Genomic DNA, 16493 nt, shown 5'->3' on the forward strand with positions numbered 1-16493 from the left:
CAAGTACAGTTGTATGAATGGATGAAAAGCATCCCCTGGCCGCAATGTAAACTCTTACCCTCAATGTGGTCTAATAATTTCTTATATACAATCTATTTGGGATGTAGCATTAAAGTTTTGCCTGGAATAAAAATGGCAGAATCAGGGATTTGGCATTAAACTGTTAACAGCAAGGCCACTCCTGCTAGAGTCCCATTTGGCTGGCTTCTCCTTGGTCTTCAGATTAAGTGTCCCATACATAAATCTGGCCCCTGATTTTCATTTTGTATACAGGACATTCATACATGTTCAAGTCTTGTTTGTCGATGGGAATTGCTTGGACATAGACAACAGGCATGGCTGGTGTCAGCTCTTTGAGACGAGCCTCGGATATCACACCTGTTTGAATGTCCCATCTTGTACCTACAGAGACACACATAATGTAAAATTGCTCCGTACATAATGCATCCAATCTCTTTAAACCGTTTCCCAGTTTGTATGTAAATTGGTAATTTGTGAGTGCATTATTCCAGTGAGACCTGAAAAGCATGCACTGTCTTGGCCATGTCACACTAGTGGTCCATCGGTGGCAGAAACTTTGTAGTCTAACGTGGGTTGCCTTGATCTAATTGTTTTTGCAATTTAAAACTGGCATGTGTGTCCCTCGAGGACCAGAATTCAACCTTGTGCATTGAGAGATTGCTAACCGAAAACTTCAAAATAGTTTTTATTTTATTACAAGTCATTTTCCAGTATCTACTTTTACACTTTACATAAAGAAACAGCATTACAGAGCCATCTGGCCTGATAGCAATTATATCGGAGTCTTGCCACATTCAGTGTGATATACAAGAGAGTAACTCCATCAGTACCTATTAACTATAAATGGTTAAACCACAACATTTAGTGCTTAAAGTAATACATTTTTACAACAAAAATATATAACTAAAATTGATTTTATAAATATTTTCTGAACAAATTCCATTAAATAACATTTTATACATAAAGGTGATTTAGGTTTTGCCTGGGATAAAATTGGCAGATTCAGGGATTTGGCATTAAACTGTTAACAGCAAGGCCACTCCTGCTAGAGTCCATTTGGCTGGCTTCTCCTTGGTCTTCAGATTAAATGTCCATACATAAGTCGGGCCCCTGATTTTCGTTTTGTATACAGGACATTCATACACGTTCTTTAAGTCTCGTTTGTCGATAGGAATTGCTCGCACATAGACGACAGGCATGGCTGGTGTCAGCTCTTTAAGACGAGCCTCAGATATCGCACCTGCTTGAACGTCCCATCTTGCACCTACAGAGACACAAATACTGTAAAATTGCTCCGTACATATTACATCTAACCTCTAAACTGTTTGGTCTTATTTACATGTAATGGCAAATTGATAGATGTTCATGGCTGAAGCTGTACAGGTGGCATCAGCTGTGCTCTTACGAGAAGCAGTCTCAGGATTTAATATAATGAATTTCATACAGCACCAGAAGTAGGTCTCTTTTTTTTTTTTTTTTTTTTTACCTTCCATAAACAGTCCATGAATATATACTCCCTCACGAGGGGGGTGGCCAAATTCATCCTTTGTCTTCTTTGTCACATCAACCGTTAAGCACATTTTATCCAGTGGCCACTCGTTCTTCCGAGCCATGCTCTGCATAATCGCTGGTAAAAATACAAAGATATGATCATTTAATGCCAAAAGTTTATTAGAAACGGCAAGGGCAGTTCACACATTGGGATTGATTTACTTAAAATGTAGAAGCGCTTCATTAGTGTGATCAGGTTTGCATGCGACTTGAGGTGCGATTCTGCATTTTGATATTCATATGATGAAAGTGGCATTTAATGGTTGTGTGCTTTGGTAATATTACTTCTACAGCAGCACATGATCATGGGAAAAAAGCATACAAAAATTCACATACGTGTGTGTATGTATATGTGTATATATATATATATATATATATATATATATATATATATATATATATATATAATTTTTTTTTTTTTTTTTTTTTTTTTTATACTTTTCCATTAAAGTCTTTGCCCACAAAATTGTATCGCTTTTCACCAAATTAGCACAGGGCCCCTTTCCCGAAATCACATTGTATTGATGTGAACAGTCGTTATTGGAAACAGTTATTTGCATTGTCATGCGATTTTGTGCAACTCGAGTCACATTAGAAGTTGCACTACTGTGAACCAGGTCTAAAAGAATTTTGCTAAATGTGTTTACTTTGAATACCCAATCATTCTTCAGTAAACAAACACTATTGTTGTTTTTGATATGGATTCTATTTATCATCATTGGTCATTTAGGTCAACATTGGATCATTCAGAGATCCTCACTGAACTTCTGGAGAGAGTTTGCTGCACTGAAAGTAAAGGGGCTGAATAATTTTGCACGCCCAATTTTTCAGTTTTTTTTATTTGTTAAAGTTTGAAATATCCAATAAATTTGGTTCCACTTCATGATTGTGTCCCACTTGTTGATTCTTCAAAAAAAATTACAGTTTTATATCTTTATGTTTGAAGCCTGAAATGTGGCAAAAGGACGCAAAGTTCAAGGGGACCGAATGCTTTCGCAAGGCACTGTATCCTCACCAGAACATTGTAGTGTCACCGTAGTGACTCTGTACTGCTCTGTGTTTTTTTTTTTTTTTTTTATTACGGATTAATCAGTGTAAGCAATTGTTAATGCTGTTAAAAGGCTTTAATTCATTCAGCCTTTATTTACTACTGTGATAGTACAGGGCCAAATTTATTAGCGGTGTACCCAAATCTGTGATCCACTATGTCTGAGGGACACCACTCTGTCTAGAGTTGGAGGATTTACAGGTACGTCATCCCAGAACGGCGCTTGTCCTGTTGTATATGTACAGTTTCCAGGCAGGAAGTAATTAAAATACCGGGACTATCCGGCCAGGTTCACATATCTGCGAAAGGGATGCAGTTTTAACCACATCCAATTTGCATAATGTGAATGTAACCAGCTCTCAATGAAGCAGGTTCACAAATGTCTGGGGTGGCCATGGTGTGGTTTCCAAAAGGGTCCTGTGCGTTTTTGGGTTCGGTTCAGTTCAGGTGTGCATTCAGGCAAAAATCTGCACTGGATATCATGGTACAGAAGTACCATGTGATCCACTTTCTCTGCATTTTATAAAGTAGTGCATGCACTACTTTTGCTACAATCCAGGGCTGAAATTGCACTGCAACAGAGTCGCGTTCCTATGTGATCCATGGTGTGCCTCCCTTGAGTCACATATGTTTAAGCACTTCCTTACCGGGCCATAGTAATATGATGCCGGCAGGAACCCACCCTCCCTCCGGGTGGACGTCATATGACTTCCTTTCTTCCCGGCCGTCTAGGGGGCGCATGCCGCTCGTGACCCGGTGCATGTGCCCGGAGTCCACCGGGCACCCGCGATCACAGCAGGAGTGTGGATCTGTGTGTGTAGACACACAGATCCACCTCCTGTCAGAGGTGAGACCGATGTGTGCTCACAGTACAGAGGAACACAGATCGGTCTCCTCCCCTTGTGAGTCCCCCTCCCCCTACAGTTAGAATCACTCAATAGGGAACATATTAACCCCTTCAACGCCCCCTAGTGTTAACCCATTCCCTGCCAGTCACATTTACACAATAATCAGTGCAGTTTTATAGCACTAATCGTTGTATTAATGTGAATGGTCCCAAAAACTTGTCAAAAGTGTCCGATATGTCTGCGGCAATGTCACAATAAAAAATCGCAGATCGCCGCCATTACTAGTAAAAAAAATAAAAAATGCCATAAATCTATCCCCTATTTTGCAGACGCTATAACTTTTGCGTAAACCAATCAATATACTGTACGCTTATTGTGATTTTTTTTTTTTTTACAATAATTATGTAGAAGAATACGTGTCGGTCTAAACTAAGGAAAAAAACTGTGATATCTAACAAATCAAAAAATATTGTTTTTTTTCAAAATTGTCTCTTCTTTTGTTTATAGCGCAAAAAAATAAAAACAGCAGGTATGATCAAATACCACCAAACGAAAGCTCTATTTGTGGGGGAAAAAAAAACAAAGATTCATTTGGGTACATTGTTGTATGACTGTGCAATTGTCATTCAAAATGCAACAGCGCTGAAAACTAAAAATTGGTCTGGGCAAGAAGGAGGTGAAAATGCCCTGTATTGAAGTGGTTAAACAAAGGAGGAATAAAAAGCAATAATTGTAATGAATACAAAAAATTGAAAACTCATCTAGGGAAATGTACCTGTTAAGAAGGATTGTGGATTAAAAAATCCAGAAACCCAGACAACTGCTGGTAACACCAAATCTTGTGTCCACGTATCCAGTTCACGACATCGCAGAAGAAGATCAGTAACCCTAGGAATTATATATTACAATTGTTAAATCTTGAACTAAAAATCAGTGACTTGTTCTGACGATACATATTATGTGGAAGGTTTTTTGTGCAATATACATTTTCTTTATTGCCCATTGAGGGACACATGTTCAGATATAGTTGGGTTTTACAGCCACCTTCTCGAGGTTTGGACACCGGCAAACAGAAAAATCATAAGTCAGCCTCTGTATAACACCTCTAAAACCAAGTATGTCTTTTTTGACAGTGTTCCTCAGCTTTGCTAAGAAAAGTCTAACTATTGTTTTGTTAGCCTTTTTTTCCCTCATCATTAGGGATGAGCCGAACACCCCTCGGTTCGGTTCGCAGCAGAACATGCGAACAGGCAAAAAATTTGTTCGAACACCGTTAAATTCTATGAGACACGAACATGAAAAATCAAAAGCGCTAATTTTAAAGGTTAATATGCAAGTTATTGTCATTAAAAGTGTTTGGGGACCTGGGTCCTGCCCCAGGGGACATGTATCAATGCAAAAAAAAGTAGTTTTTAATGACTTTTGTTCCTTTAGAAATATCATTTTGTGCAGAGAATGTTATAAACACAGGAAAGATGCGCTACTTTACAGCCATACTATAGACACCCCCAAGGTACGAAATTTTAAAGGAATATTTCACTTTTATTGTTTCACTTTAAGCATTATTAAAATCACTGCTCCTGAAAAAACTGCAGTTTTTAAAACTTTTTTTTGCATTGATACATGTCCCCTGGGGCAGGACCCAGGCCCCCAAACACTTTTTATGACAATAACTTGCATATTAACCTTTAAAATTAGCATTTTAGATTTCTCACAGTTTTAAAGGGCGCTCTGCAGCTTTTCAAATTTGCCACGAACACCCAAAATTGTTTGCTGTTCGGCGAACAGCCAATGTTCGAGTCAAACTCCTGTTCGACTCGAACATAAAGCTCATCCCTATTCATTATGGATTCTTCCTTTAGTGCTACACCACTTTTTGAGCTGGTCTCTAAAGCAGGTCTGGATTAAAAATTTCTCCGTACACACGACAGAGTTTCTCGGCAGAATTCACAGAGAAACTCGGTCAAAACCCGGATTCTGCCGAGAAACTCTGTCGTCTGTACAGTTTTGGCTCGATGGAGCCGCCGAGGAGCTCGACGAGAAAATAGAGAACATGTTCTCTATTTTCTCGTTGTTCTATGGGAGAAGGCGGCCCGCCGAGCTCCTCGGCGGCTTCATCCCAGAACTCGACGAGGAACTCGACGTGCTTGGCACGTCGAGTTCCTCGGCCGTGTGTACGGGGCCTAACACTACACTGGGTGGATGGATCATTGGCTGGATGGAGTGTTGCATGCATGCTCTGCACCATTCAGCCTGGAGGAATCATCCTGCTCCTGAACACATGTAGATCTATGATCTATTCCACTGGCCGCCTACAGTGACCTGGTCACCTCCAGCTGCCTAAAACCCTTACCAGCACCAACTGCTTGAGTTTGTCTTACTTTGGGCCTTGTATTATCGCTAAACTGTAAACATAGACAGAGTAGTCCTGCTACCAAGTGTGACCTTAGCCCATACTCCCCTAGTTGTTTTGTGGGTTTACCTGTTATCCCAAGAAAGATCCAAAGTTTATAATCTAGAACCTGAGACCCCTATTGTTATAGGGTTGTTAGCATCAGAATAATTTTTAGCTTTGTTGGGTGAGTCCTCCCTAATGTCTACAGAGTCCTCATGCCTACTCCGCTACCAAGGCATTCAGGCTCCTGGGCTCTAGTGCCATCCCCTACAGTGTCCATCTTTGACCCTTCCAAGGCCCTTAATCTTGCTGGGCTTGTTGTGACCCGATACGATCTCTGGCACTGGAGTCACCTGCTGTTACCCCAGGTTTGTGTCAGACCTTAATGATGCAGTACATTCTACCCTGCATTTGGAGGGTCTTTTAAGGCTCCCACAGCTGAACTTTCCATTACACTCATTGTTTGATACTTTCCTCCATATGAAATGAAAACACCTGAAAGGGTCCTGAGGAGTTGGAAGCGTGCCTGAACTTTTCCCCTTTGAGAGGGAGTATATCAACTAGTGGTCTGTTCCACTGTAGAGACACCAGTGATACACCTTCACATGAAGAACACTAAATTGGTTGAGACTACTCACCTTTTTGGAATCCCTTCTTAAATCCCAGCCTGAATTGATTGGTTTTCCCTCCGTTGCATTTTTGTGGTGACTTTAATCTGTCAGACTGTGTCAAAATAGGCGAATTCCTTTAAAAGGGATCCACAAAATAATTTTTGATTTGTTTGACTCAATAAAGTGTCTGTATTACATATGTAACCATTATTCTTGTAGAAAAAATAGTTGCCAGCATGCACTAGAGGTGTGGAGGAAGCAAATCATTTGCAAAGCAAGTCGATCCGTAAAACGCCAATTAATTACTTTGTACATTAAAAATTATACTTGCATGTGACATGAAATTTGATACTTTTTTTTAAAATCTGTTTTGAATGTAATGAATACAAAATAAAATATACTGTTATGTATTCATTATGGAGGCAAATGCAAAGTCCCATTACTCTCTCTCCCCTCATGTCTTCCCATTGGGGGGGTGGGGGTATTTTGTGGATTCTAATATAAGGGATGGTATCCCTGAGAGAGAATATTAAATGTGTATAATTAGAGGGTTCCACCATTGTTATTATTACTTTAATAATGTTTTAAAGGACTTCTGCACTGCTGGGGTTGATCCTCATTTCCTAAAATCAATGGAAAAAATCTCTGGAGCCTTATGCTCTAGTTGTAATGGCTTTTTACAAGCATCTAAATGTGTGACTCATATCCATACAGATGAGCTCTCTGGCTTAGTGCATAGGGCACCAACATCATTTTCAAAACGTTTTGACTTTTCACTTGTCCTTCAAAAAACATGGCTTTGTTAACCATGACCTTAACAACATGATCAACAATGCCACAGGTGGCCAGAGTGCACTCCTACCTTAAGGTAGGTCAACGGAGGGGTCTGAGGACTTTCACCTCAATCCTTTATCCACTTTTTGCTGCAGGTACTCGCAGGTCTTCAGAGCCTGATGCCCACTCTGCCTGTAGGGCTTGCAGCCAGAGGTCAGGTAACACCACCAAACAGCCTTCTGCATGAAGGTGCACCTTCTACTTCTAATTTGGGAATTGTGTGATTTTTCAGAACAGGACACTCTTTAGTCCACAGGCTAGCCCCTTGTGCCTGGCATCACTTTAAATGATTTCTCATCTTTCAGCTTCTGTTGCCTGAAACCCATTACTTATAAGTCTAAATGAGGTGTTTTGGCATTGTACATTTCCCAAACTCTTTTCCCCTACTTAAGAAGGATCCTCTGATGTTGAGTTCTGGTAACCCATTCTCAGAAGAGCCTCTCCTACCCTCAGTGTTTCTTAGGCTCTCTTAGTTGAGTCTCAGAGTTGTGGCTCTGAGGGAAACATCCACGTTGTCTCTGTAGATCAAGTACTCGCTGGCGCGACCATTTGTATCTAGTATCCTCTTCTAGTTGTAGTATTTTCCCCCACCCCAGGGGACCCCACTTGCTGGGGTGTCTCTATGTTCAGGGCTCTAGCTATTTTCCCTAGAGCAGATGGTCACCTCTTTGAGCATATTTTCTCCCTTTGAAATCACCCAAGGGCTGCTGTGCCTTCCCTGGAAAAGAATGGGAGTCCTCCATGTGACAAGAGAAGTTACATGGTTTCTACACTGGATGTCGCCAAGAGTCATATTTTCAGCAGTATTGTCTTCCATTAGGACAGCGCATTGAAATCTAGCTCTCCTTATTCAGCAGTCTCTGAACTGCAGGGAGAGGTCTGTGCACCTGCATGATCTTATCTTCTACAGATCACCCCACCACCACCACACACACTGTCAGCACGCAAAACACCATCGGGCTCTGCTGCAAGTGCCTCTTTTAGGGGACAATATGTGTCTGAAGATTAGCTGATTTATAGAACCACGTTCGATGCTCATGATTAGGCAGGTCCTGCAGACCCCAGTGACACAGTTGGATGGATATTTCCTGGTTCGTCCTTCTTTTATCTGGTGTTCCGATATACCTTATCCCTGCCTACCTTTTTGGGGTACTTTTCTACCTCAGTTTGGATGACTCTGTGGGACTGTTCCCCTGAGTTTTTTTTCTGGTCAAGGGATAGCTGCAACCCTAAGGGGTTTATCTGCTTTGAGGATTCTCACTTTCTTGCATATCTTGTCAGCAAGATGGGCCCGACTAGGCAGTCTCTTCCTTTGTTGGAATTTTTCTTATCTGAATCCTACCGGTTGGGGGAATAAGGCTTTAGTCTTTCTGAATAAACTGTCTGGTCCCAATTTTCTCTGAACATTAATGTGCCTGAGGTTTTCTGGGGGCAACTGTTCTATTGGGGTTATCCAACTGTTTCCACTGCTGACCAAATCATATTGTAGGTCTTGCTTCACAGATTCTTACTATTTCAGATTCAGTGTGCTTTTGAACTAATTCCCCACTGGTGGTTGCCAGGTGAAAAGTGCACCCCGTTGGGGACAGGGGTGCACCGCAAGGTAGTGAACCCAATTGCTGTCTGCTGCGGATGGACAGGAAACATGAGCCCAAGATTCCCCAGGGCCCGGGGTCCAAGGTCCAGCAGGTGTTCACCAGAGCCTCTGGTGGTGAGGATGGCTTCGCTGCAACTGGGGTCCCCCAGGTCACGCTCCGTAGGGAGAGAGGAGAAGCAGCCACTGAGGACACAAGGGATAGTGATGGGTAAGCCAAGGTCGGGGCAACAGGCAGACGAGGGTAACCAAGGGACAGGCCAAAGGTCAGGGTCACAGGCAAACAGGAGTAGTCAGAGACGATCCAAAATTGGTACACAGACAGGAACACAAGCTAACAAAGTTGAACAACAAAGCAGACCTGCAGTGCAACAGTTAATATAGACTTCCTGGGATGACCTAGGGTGGAGCCATACAGGGAGGAGATGATAAAAGGCAGCCAGAAAGAGAGGCAGGCCTCTAATGGACACATGGAGAAGGTAAACTGCCAGACATTATTGCATGTCCATGACAGTGGTGCTCTCCTCTGTAGCCTTCATTTGGTTTTTGGCAGCTTCCTTTGTCTTAAAAGGAGCTTCATTCATCTTGTCAGATTTGGGTGTTGGTTCCTCAGGTGATTTCAGTTGTAGACTGTAGCTGTTGGCCACCCCTTAGCTGGACTACTTTCAGACTCCGTATCTGAATTCCTGCGCCTCTCAATGAATGACAAAGAAAGTAAGATTCATTAGTACCCTGAGTGACACAGGTCCCCTCTCTTTTATTTCCCTTTGTCCTCAATACTGCTTTTTAAAACAATGTTGCATGTTTGATAGAGGGGTAAGATGGAGGCTGATATGTGATTTTTCTCTGTGCCAGTGTCCAAACCTACTAAAGGCAACAATATAACCCAACTGTATCTGCATTTCTGTTTCCTTCAATAAACGAAAAGAAAAAGATTTTACAGAAGGTACAAAAATCTTATTGTGACATAATATTTCAATTGGTTGTAGACTTAAGACATGAAATATGAACAAAGCATATCCCTCTTTAGTGCATACTTGTCTCATTTAAAGCGGAGGTTCACCCTAAATATCAACTTCGTCTCACTCATAGCAGCAGCATACATTGCAATCCGTCGTTTTTTTTTTTTCTCGTAGGTCAATGTTTACCTTTAGAATCGTGCATTCTATGTGGTTTCCGGGTTTCATTCCCTGCGGGAGTGGGCGTGTCTTTAGATTTTCCCGGCCATGCGCACTGTCTCCTGGGAGTGATGTGTTGAGACTCCCAGAAGACGATCTATACTGTATATCTATTATATATATATATCTATATCTATTTGCTGCTGCTCGAGCCTGCATCCCTTGCGTTTATTTGTTGGCTATCCGTGCTATAGCCGTGAGGTGAGCACGTAGGGACCACCTGAGGTGTCTTGCACTGAAGTCTTTGCCATCAGCACGGAACTGTGGACTTGTTCTATTTTTTGGGAGCACCTTTCATAAGACTTTATTTTTTGTATTTTAATTTTATCTATTTTTTCAGGATTGTCTAGACTTGTCACTAGATGCTATAGTAATATCGTTTTATTCGCCTATTGCACTATATGAGATTGGGTTTTCATGGTCACTGCGATATCACTTGTCACTACTGCATGACCTAGTGTTCGAGATTAACTCTTCTAGGTTCACACTGTTTTTGATATTTTAGTTGTGTAAGCATCTTCCCTACCTACTTTTGCTTCTATTATTTTGTTCTGTATTTGTTCACCACCCACTTAGTTTTAGGACTCACCTTGTGGTCCACTTACTCACCTCGTGAGTTTTGCACCATTTATTAATCACAGCGCAGACACCACCACCCTTTACATGTATTTTATTTCTAAACAACGACAGAAAAAAGTCAGATGGAGCCCACAATCGATCGGAATTTCGGATGAAAAAAGTCCATCTGACTTTTTTTTATCGTAAATACATTACATCGTAGCATTACACTAGCTCTGACACCAGAGAGGTGAATACGATGTGCCCACTTATGCTGGGAGCTGACAGTTTTATGTGTTTTAGATTCCTGACAGGGTATCTTTAAGGTAGTGTTAGCAAAATTAGCAGAATCTGGACAACAATTTTCAGGACAGCATTCTTTCTGAGATTTTTCTATTGGGAATGATTTGACCCTATAGACCTCTCTTTCTGGTAAAATAGTTTTTATTACGTAAGACAATGCCAAAATACAGGCCTGAAGAAAAGAAAGGCAAAATGGTCCCGCACAGGGGAACAAAACAGCACATTTCACATAAATGCAGTAAAACCTTGGTTTGAGAGTAACTTAGTTTGAGAGCATTTTGCAAGACAAGCAACATTTTTAAATACACTTTGACTTGATATACAAGCAATGTCTTGATATACAAGTAGCGTCATGTTATCACAACTGAGTATAAAAGAGAAGAGAGGCGCCTCCAAGTGTAGCAGTACGGTTACATTTAATGAAGGTACAACATTTAGCAACTCACATGGCTGATTAAAACAGGCACATTTAAGTATGCAGGCATCTGGGGTAAAGCTGTCCACATAGACCGTCCTCCTCACCACCATCAACGTCAAAACTTCCACTCTGCGCTCCACGAGCGCTTCAAATCTCGCTTTCAGATCACTCTACTGCAGGGTAGTCTTCCCGGTCATGATTGCAGACTGACAGTGGTGAGAACCGGCGGTGAGGAGGACGGTCTTTGTGGACAGCTTTACCCCGGATGCCTGCATACTTAGATATGACTCTTTTAATCATCAACCATGCGAGTTGCTAAATATACCTTCATTAAATGTAACCATATTGCTACACTTGGAGGTGCCTTTCTTCTCTTTTATACACTGTAGCTCTTGCTAGATTTCCCTCCTAATCCCCTTGTGGAGGCTTCCATTCGTGGATGGACATTTTATTTTATCATATTGCTATAATCTTTTAATCTGGACTATAAACTGGTTGTGGAACGAATCATTTGAGTTTCCATTATTTCTTATGGGGAAATTTGCTTTGATATACAAGTGCTTTGGATTACAAGCATGTTTCTGGAACGAATTATGCTCACAATCCAAGGTTTTACTGTACAAACAAAACACCTTTTCAAAATGTAAAAGCAAACAGGAGAAGCATCTGGTGTAAGTGCCCGAAGTGGGAATGAAGAACTGGACTTGGAGGTCCAATATACTGTAGCTTTCTCTTTCATGTAACATGAACATTCACTAAGCATGTCATATGCAAGGCCATGTTTTCTGTAGTCAATAATAAGAGCACCAGTCTATGCTGAGCAGAGAACAATACAAGATATTCTGACAGTTTCCAGTACATTTCATCAAGATTTTGTTTGTTCAGAACTGGTTGAAAAAATGTACCTTTATACACAATTGGAATTTATCCTTCAGTGATCCTCCTTTAGTAAACAATATTAATTGTGTGTTCTCGGTTTCTGCACTGCCTTTTTGAATATTTTTATTTATTTATTAACAAGCATTTTTTATTTTTTTTATCATTTTGGATAAATTGTGCATGGTATACATGCTTTATCTTTTCTTCATTGGAGAGATTTGTATTTACTTTCTTTCCCAGAAACTTGAGTGAGTGGAGATATTCCCAAGGTGGGGGAAATCCCATCTTTCACAGTTGTCATTAGAACAGGTGAACCCATGGGAAGACTTCCCCTCTATTCCTGTTCCAGTGATAACATTTTAGATCTCCTTTCACATCTACATTTTATAGGGTGGACCATAGAAACACAGCAATACGTGTAATCGAGGCCCTAATTTTGTCTCACTGTGTCCAGTAAAAAGATTTAGTCTGGAATTCTAACTACCGTATTTATTGGCGTATAACACGCACAGGCATATAACACGCACCCTAACTTTAAAGCGGAGTTCCGGCCACAATTTCACTTTTTAAATATAAATACCCCTGTAATACACAAGCTTAATGTATTCTAGTAAAGTTAGTCTGTAAACTAAGGTCCGTTTTGTTAGGTTGTTACAGCATTTAGACACTTTATAAAATAGAAATTGACTGGGGCCATCTTAAGTGTGGGCATCATGAAGCCAGACTGTATGACTTCCTGGATTTCAGCCTTGCACATGCTCAGTGCTGCACAAGCAGTGTCAGATCAGGTTTCAGCACCTGTGCTGTCCAAGTCACATGATTCTTTGAGACTGGGGAGTGCACAGACTCCTGGAAAGTTACACCCACTACATTCCCAGGAGTCTGTGCGGTGTAGGTTAGGAAGCATTAAGCACATGGGTGCAGGAAGTGGGAAGATCAACTATTCTGCCTAGCAACAACACTTTGAAGGCATCTAAAAAAAAATGTTTTTTTTCGTAAAGGACTAATGACATTTTTTTAAAACTACTGATGTAATGTTATATTTATGGGTGGAACTCCACTTTAAGAGGGAAGTTTCAAGAAAATAACTTTCCACAGGCCCCTGTGTATAATACGCAGGCAGAGTTTACCCTCTATTTTCAGGGTAAAAAAGTGAGTGTTCTACGCCAATAAATACAGTAAATATAGATTCAATTGATGGCAGTACTCCATTCTATTAAGCCATTGTCACTACTGTTTGCTTATGATAATATTTACATTCTTTATATCAGTGTGATATTAAAAGTGGTGAGAAAGAGCACATATAACAACACAGTGTACCTAAAAGACATTGTTAAATCACAGTTCTCACCATTGCCCTAGCCCGAATGTTGATGGATATGCCAGCCTAGTCCAATACTCAGGAACACTGTCATAGTAGAGTGCAGTCTGCAGAGCCTCCATATCTGAGGAGATCGTGAGTTCCCCCTAGAGAGACAAAGTCCTGTCAGTATTATTGACTTTCAAGTTATGAAAGAAGCTTCAGTAAAGCAAACTGACCTTCAGTCCCAGGTCAAGTTCTTTTAATGACCTCCGGATCTCTTTCATAAGGACATTCATTCGCTCACATTCCTGGAAACAGACCAGGATGTAAGGAGTCCTCTCCGTTGTCTTTTGCATTATCTCCTGCAAGTTATATTCTTCTGGAAACTTTTCCAAAATTGCATCCAAAACATTCTTCACCTGCAAAGAAAAGTATAGATGGGAAAGGCTTGTCCATGTATGCAATCTAAATATAGGAATACATTTCTTGTAACCAATAAATGCAGCTTATAAGTGTAGCACCTGTGTACTTTCTGTACAGGTGCTATTCTAAATTTAGAGGGGAATGAGAGAGTTAGTTAGCTCTCATCCAAGTGATTGGCATAAATTAGGCCTCTGTTTCGGCTGGGCTGTACTGTGAGTTCATTCTGCGCTCCTGAGGTGCTTTTCCACCCCGGGGCGGCAGGTGGCAGCAGTGGAGTCCAGGCTGGAGTGCCTCTTGCCAGCAGCCAATCAGGAGGGGGTTTCCCTCGCGGGGCATGCTGGGGGAGGGTACTTCTGGAGCAGACGCCATTAAGCGGGAGCTCCCCGGCGATATGGCCTACCGGGCCGGGGTGCGCGTGCCACGCGGAGTTCCTGGTTCCGGGACCATATTGGCCCGGATCATCTAAAGCTGTGGCGGGGATCCAGTGGTCGACTGGGTTCCCAACTCTAAGGAGATCCCAAGCAAGTGTGGCTGTTCGGTGGGGAGTCCGTCTGAGGAGCGCCAATGAGAGGCTGGCGGTCCAACAGGGCCTAGACAATCCACCGGGGATCCAGGTAACCGAATGCTGAGGGGTGGATGTTGGCCACCTGCCAGTCGGTAACCTAATTGAGACTACCTGAGCGAGATCCAGGCCAGAAGAAGTTTACTGAGGAGAATAGTCTCCATAACCTAAGTTCTGAGGATAGGTCTGTGGCAGAGACCTGTTTCCTCTCAAAGTTTCAAGTGATATCTTGGCTGCCAGGTCGGTGTGAGAGGCCTGTCCAGATACACTGTACCCACTTTGGCTGGAGTGACGACAAAAGTGAAGTGTCATTGGAAGCAGGACTGCTGTTCGGTTAGGCCTGAATCTGCTAATCCTCCTCCTCACCCATCTTTGATCTATCTACCTCAAGTTTATTGTTTGCCGTGTTGGGCAGAAATAAAAGCACAAGAAAGACACCTGCTGTTTGGAGATTCCATCATTGCTGCTCTCATCATCAGCTACCCCTAGACGCTCACAGAGGTAACACACCATCCCAATTCTATCCAGCGGCTCCTTCGGGGGTGAGCGCTACATAAGCAATACCAATATCCTTTAACCGCAACAGCCTAAAGCTGGCCTTATATGGATTTGAATTCAGCTGGTTCAGCAGAGACCAGCTGAATTGTGATCCATGTGTGGCCAACCCTGTTTGAGAGATGTCAATTGTTAAAATGTCTTCTATCAAACGGGCATGTTGGAAGTTTTTGCTCAATCAGCAGTTGCAGACAATCGGCTGTAGCCACTGACTAATGTATTCTTACAGCAGAGTCCCATTGTCAGCATATACAATGTCCCAGTTGGGACCATGTCCCATCAATCTAACTTGTGTGAATGAAGAAATTATTTTTATCTTTTTAAGCCTGCCAGCTAATTGAAAAAAAAAAAACACGAGTCATCTATGGTCAGCTTAGGTTGTCCCTTGTGCACATGTATCTGATTACTCACAAGCCATTTCAAGTAGTACAACATACCCACTCACAAGGGACAAACATATGGCATGCCTACCTGTTGCAGCAAAGCCCAAAACAAAATCTGCCACCTATATGTAAAGTTATTATTACTCTTTTCTTCTATTATATACTGTATACAGCACTGATTTATTACACACGTGACCCATTAATTTGTGTTTTGGTCGGACATGAAACCAGTTCAACTTTAGTAGAAGAGAAAGGTTTAGGAGTTTTCTTCCTGAGAGATCTAAATTAGAGCTTGCTTTATAAGAGCCTTTTAACATTCTTTGGATCAGCTGCAGTTCTGACAACACAAGTTTTTTGTTCTATCGAACTCAACAGATGTCTGTTTTCAACCTATATAACCACTGTTTACTATGCTGCAATGGTTAATACTGTAGGATACTATAATGCCTCATTCACATGATGCTGCGGAGCATACATTGGTTGTTTGACCAGCGTGCAGGCAGTCTACGTAACTCTATAGGCATGCAAGGGCAGATGAGCTGCCCTGAGCACAGCCAGTGTGAAATTGGGAGGAAGAGAGGAAAGATCCCTGGTGTCGCACATCCACAGAGTTCTATGGTGGTATGAGAGAGACCTCCAGCCTGAACTCCCACCAGGCCACGCCTCAACACGTTTCACTCCGCCTTTCGAAGCTTAATCATGGGTATCCCATGACTAAGCTCTGAGGGGCGGAGTGAAACACATTGGGGGGAGTAGCCTGGTGGGAGCCCAGGCTGAGGTTTTATCTCTCATATTTTTGAATAGAGAGAGCAGACTGCGCAAAGGACAAAACAATAACAAAGCTGCTGAACACTGAGGGTCAATAAGTCCTTGGTCAGAGTATGTAAAAAAAGCAGTGCAGCGCTACTAACAAAATGATGAAAGTCCAAAAAACAAATAATTAATCAAAATGGAGATAGTAGGTGGCTGTCCTGACATCAAAAATGGAAGCCCCCCGCACGCGTATCGTCCCAAGGTACAGGACTTCTT

The 16493-nt window shown here is 41.8% G+C and overlaps 1 protein-coding gene across 1 annotated transcript in view; it reads right to left on the bottom strand.

The window, feature by feature from the left end:
• Positions 1–682: 682 nt before the first annotated feature.
• DNAH11 (dynein axonemal heavy chain 11) overlaps positions 683–16493 on the bottom strand; it is a 376413-nt gene continuing 360602 nt past the window's right edge. The window contains exons 79-83 of the mRNA XM_040352802.1: positions 13778–13960; positions 13590–13705; positions 4244–4356; positions 1508–1648; positions 683–1285 (exon numbers count right to left, since the gene is read on the bottom strand). Of these exons, the coding sequence (XP_040208736.1) occupies positions 1038–1285; positions 1508–1648; positions 4244–4356; positions 13590–13705; positions 13778–13960 (801 nt within the window). The 3' untranslated portion in view covers positions 683–1037. The remainder of the gene's footprint in view (positions 1286–1507; positions 1649–4243; positions 4357–13589; positions 13706–13777; positions 13961–16493) is intronic.

Source organism: Rana temporaria, chromosome 5, assembly GCF_905171775.1.
Source record: "Rana temporaria chromosome 5, aRanTem1.1, whole genome shotgun sequence".
NCBI classification, from domain to species: Eukaryota; Metazoa; Chordata; class Amphibia; order Anura; family Ranidae; genus Rana; species Rana temporaria.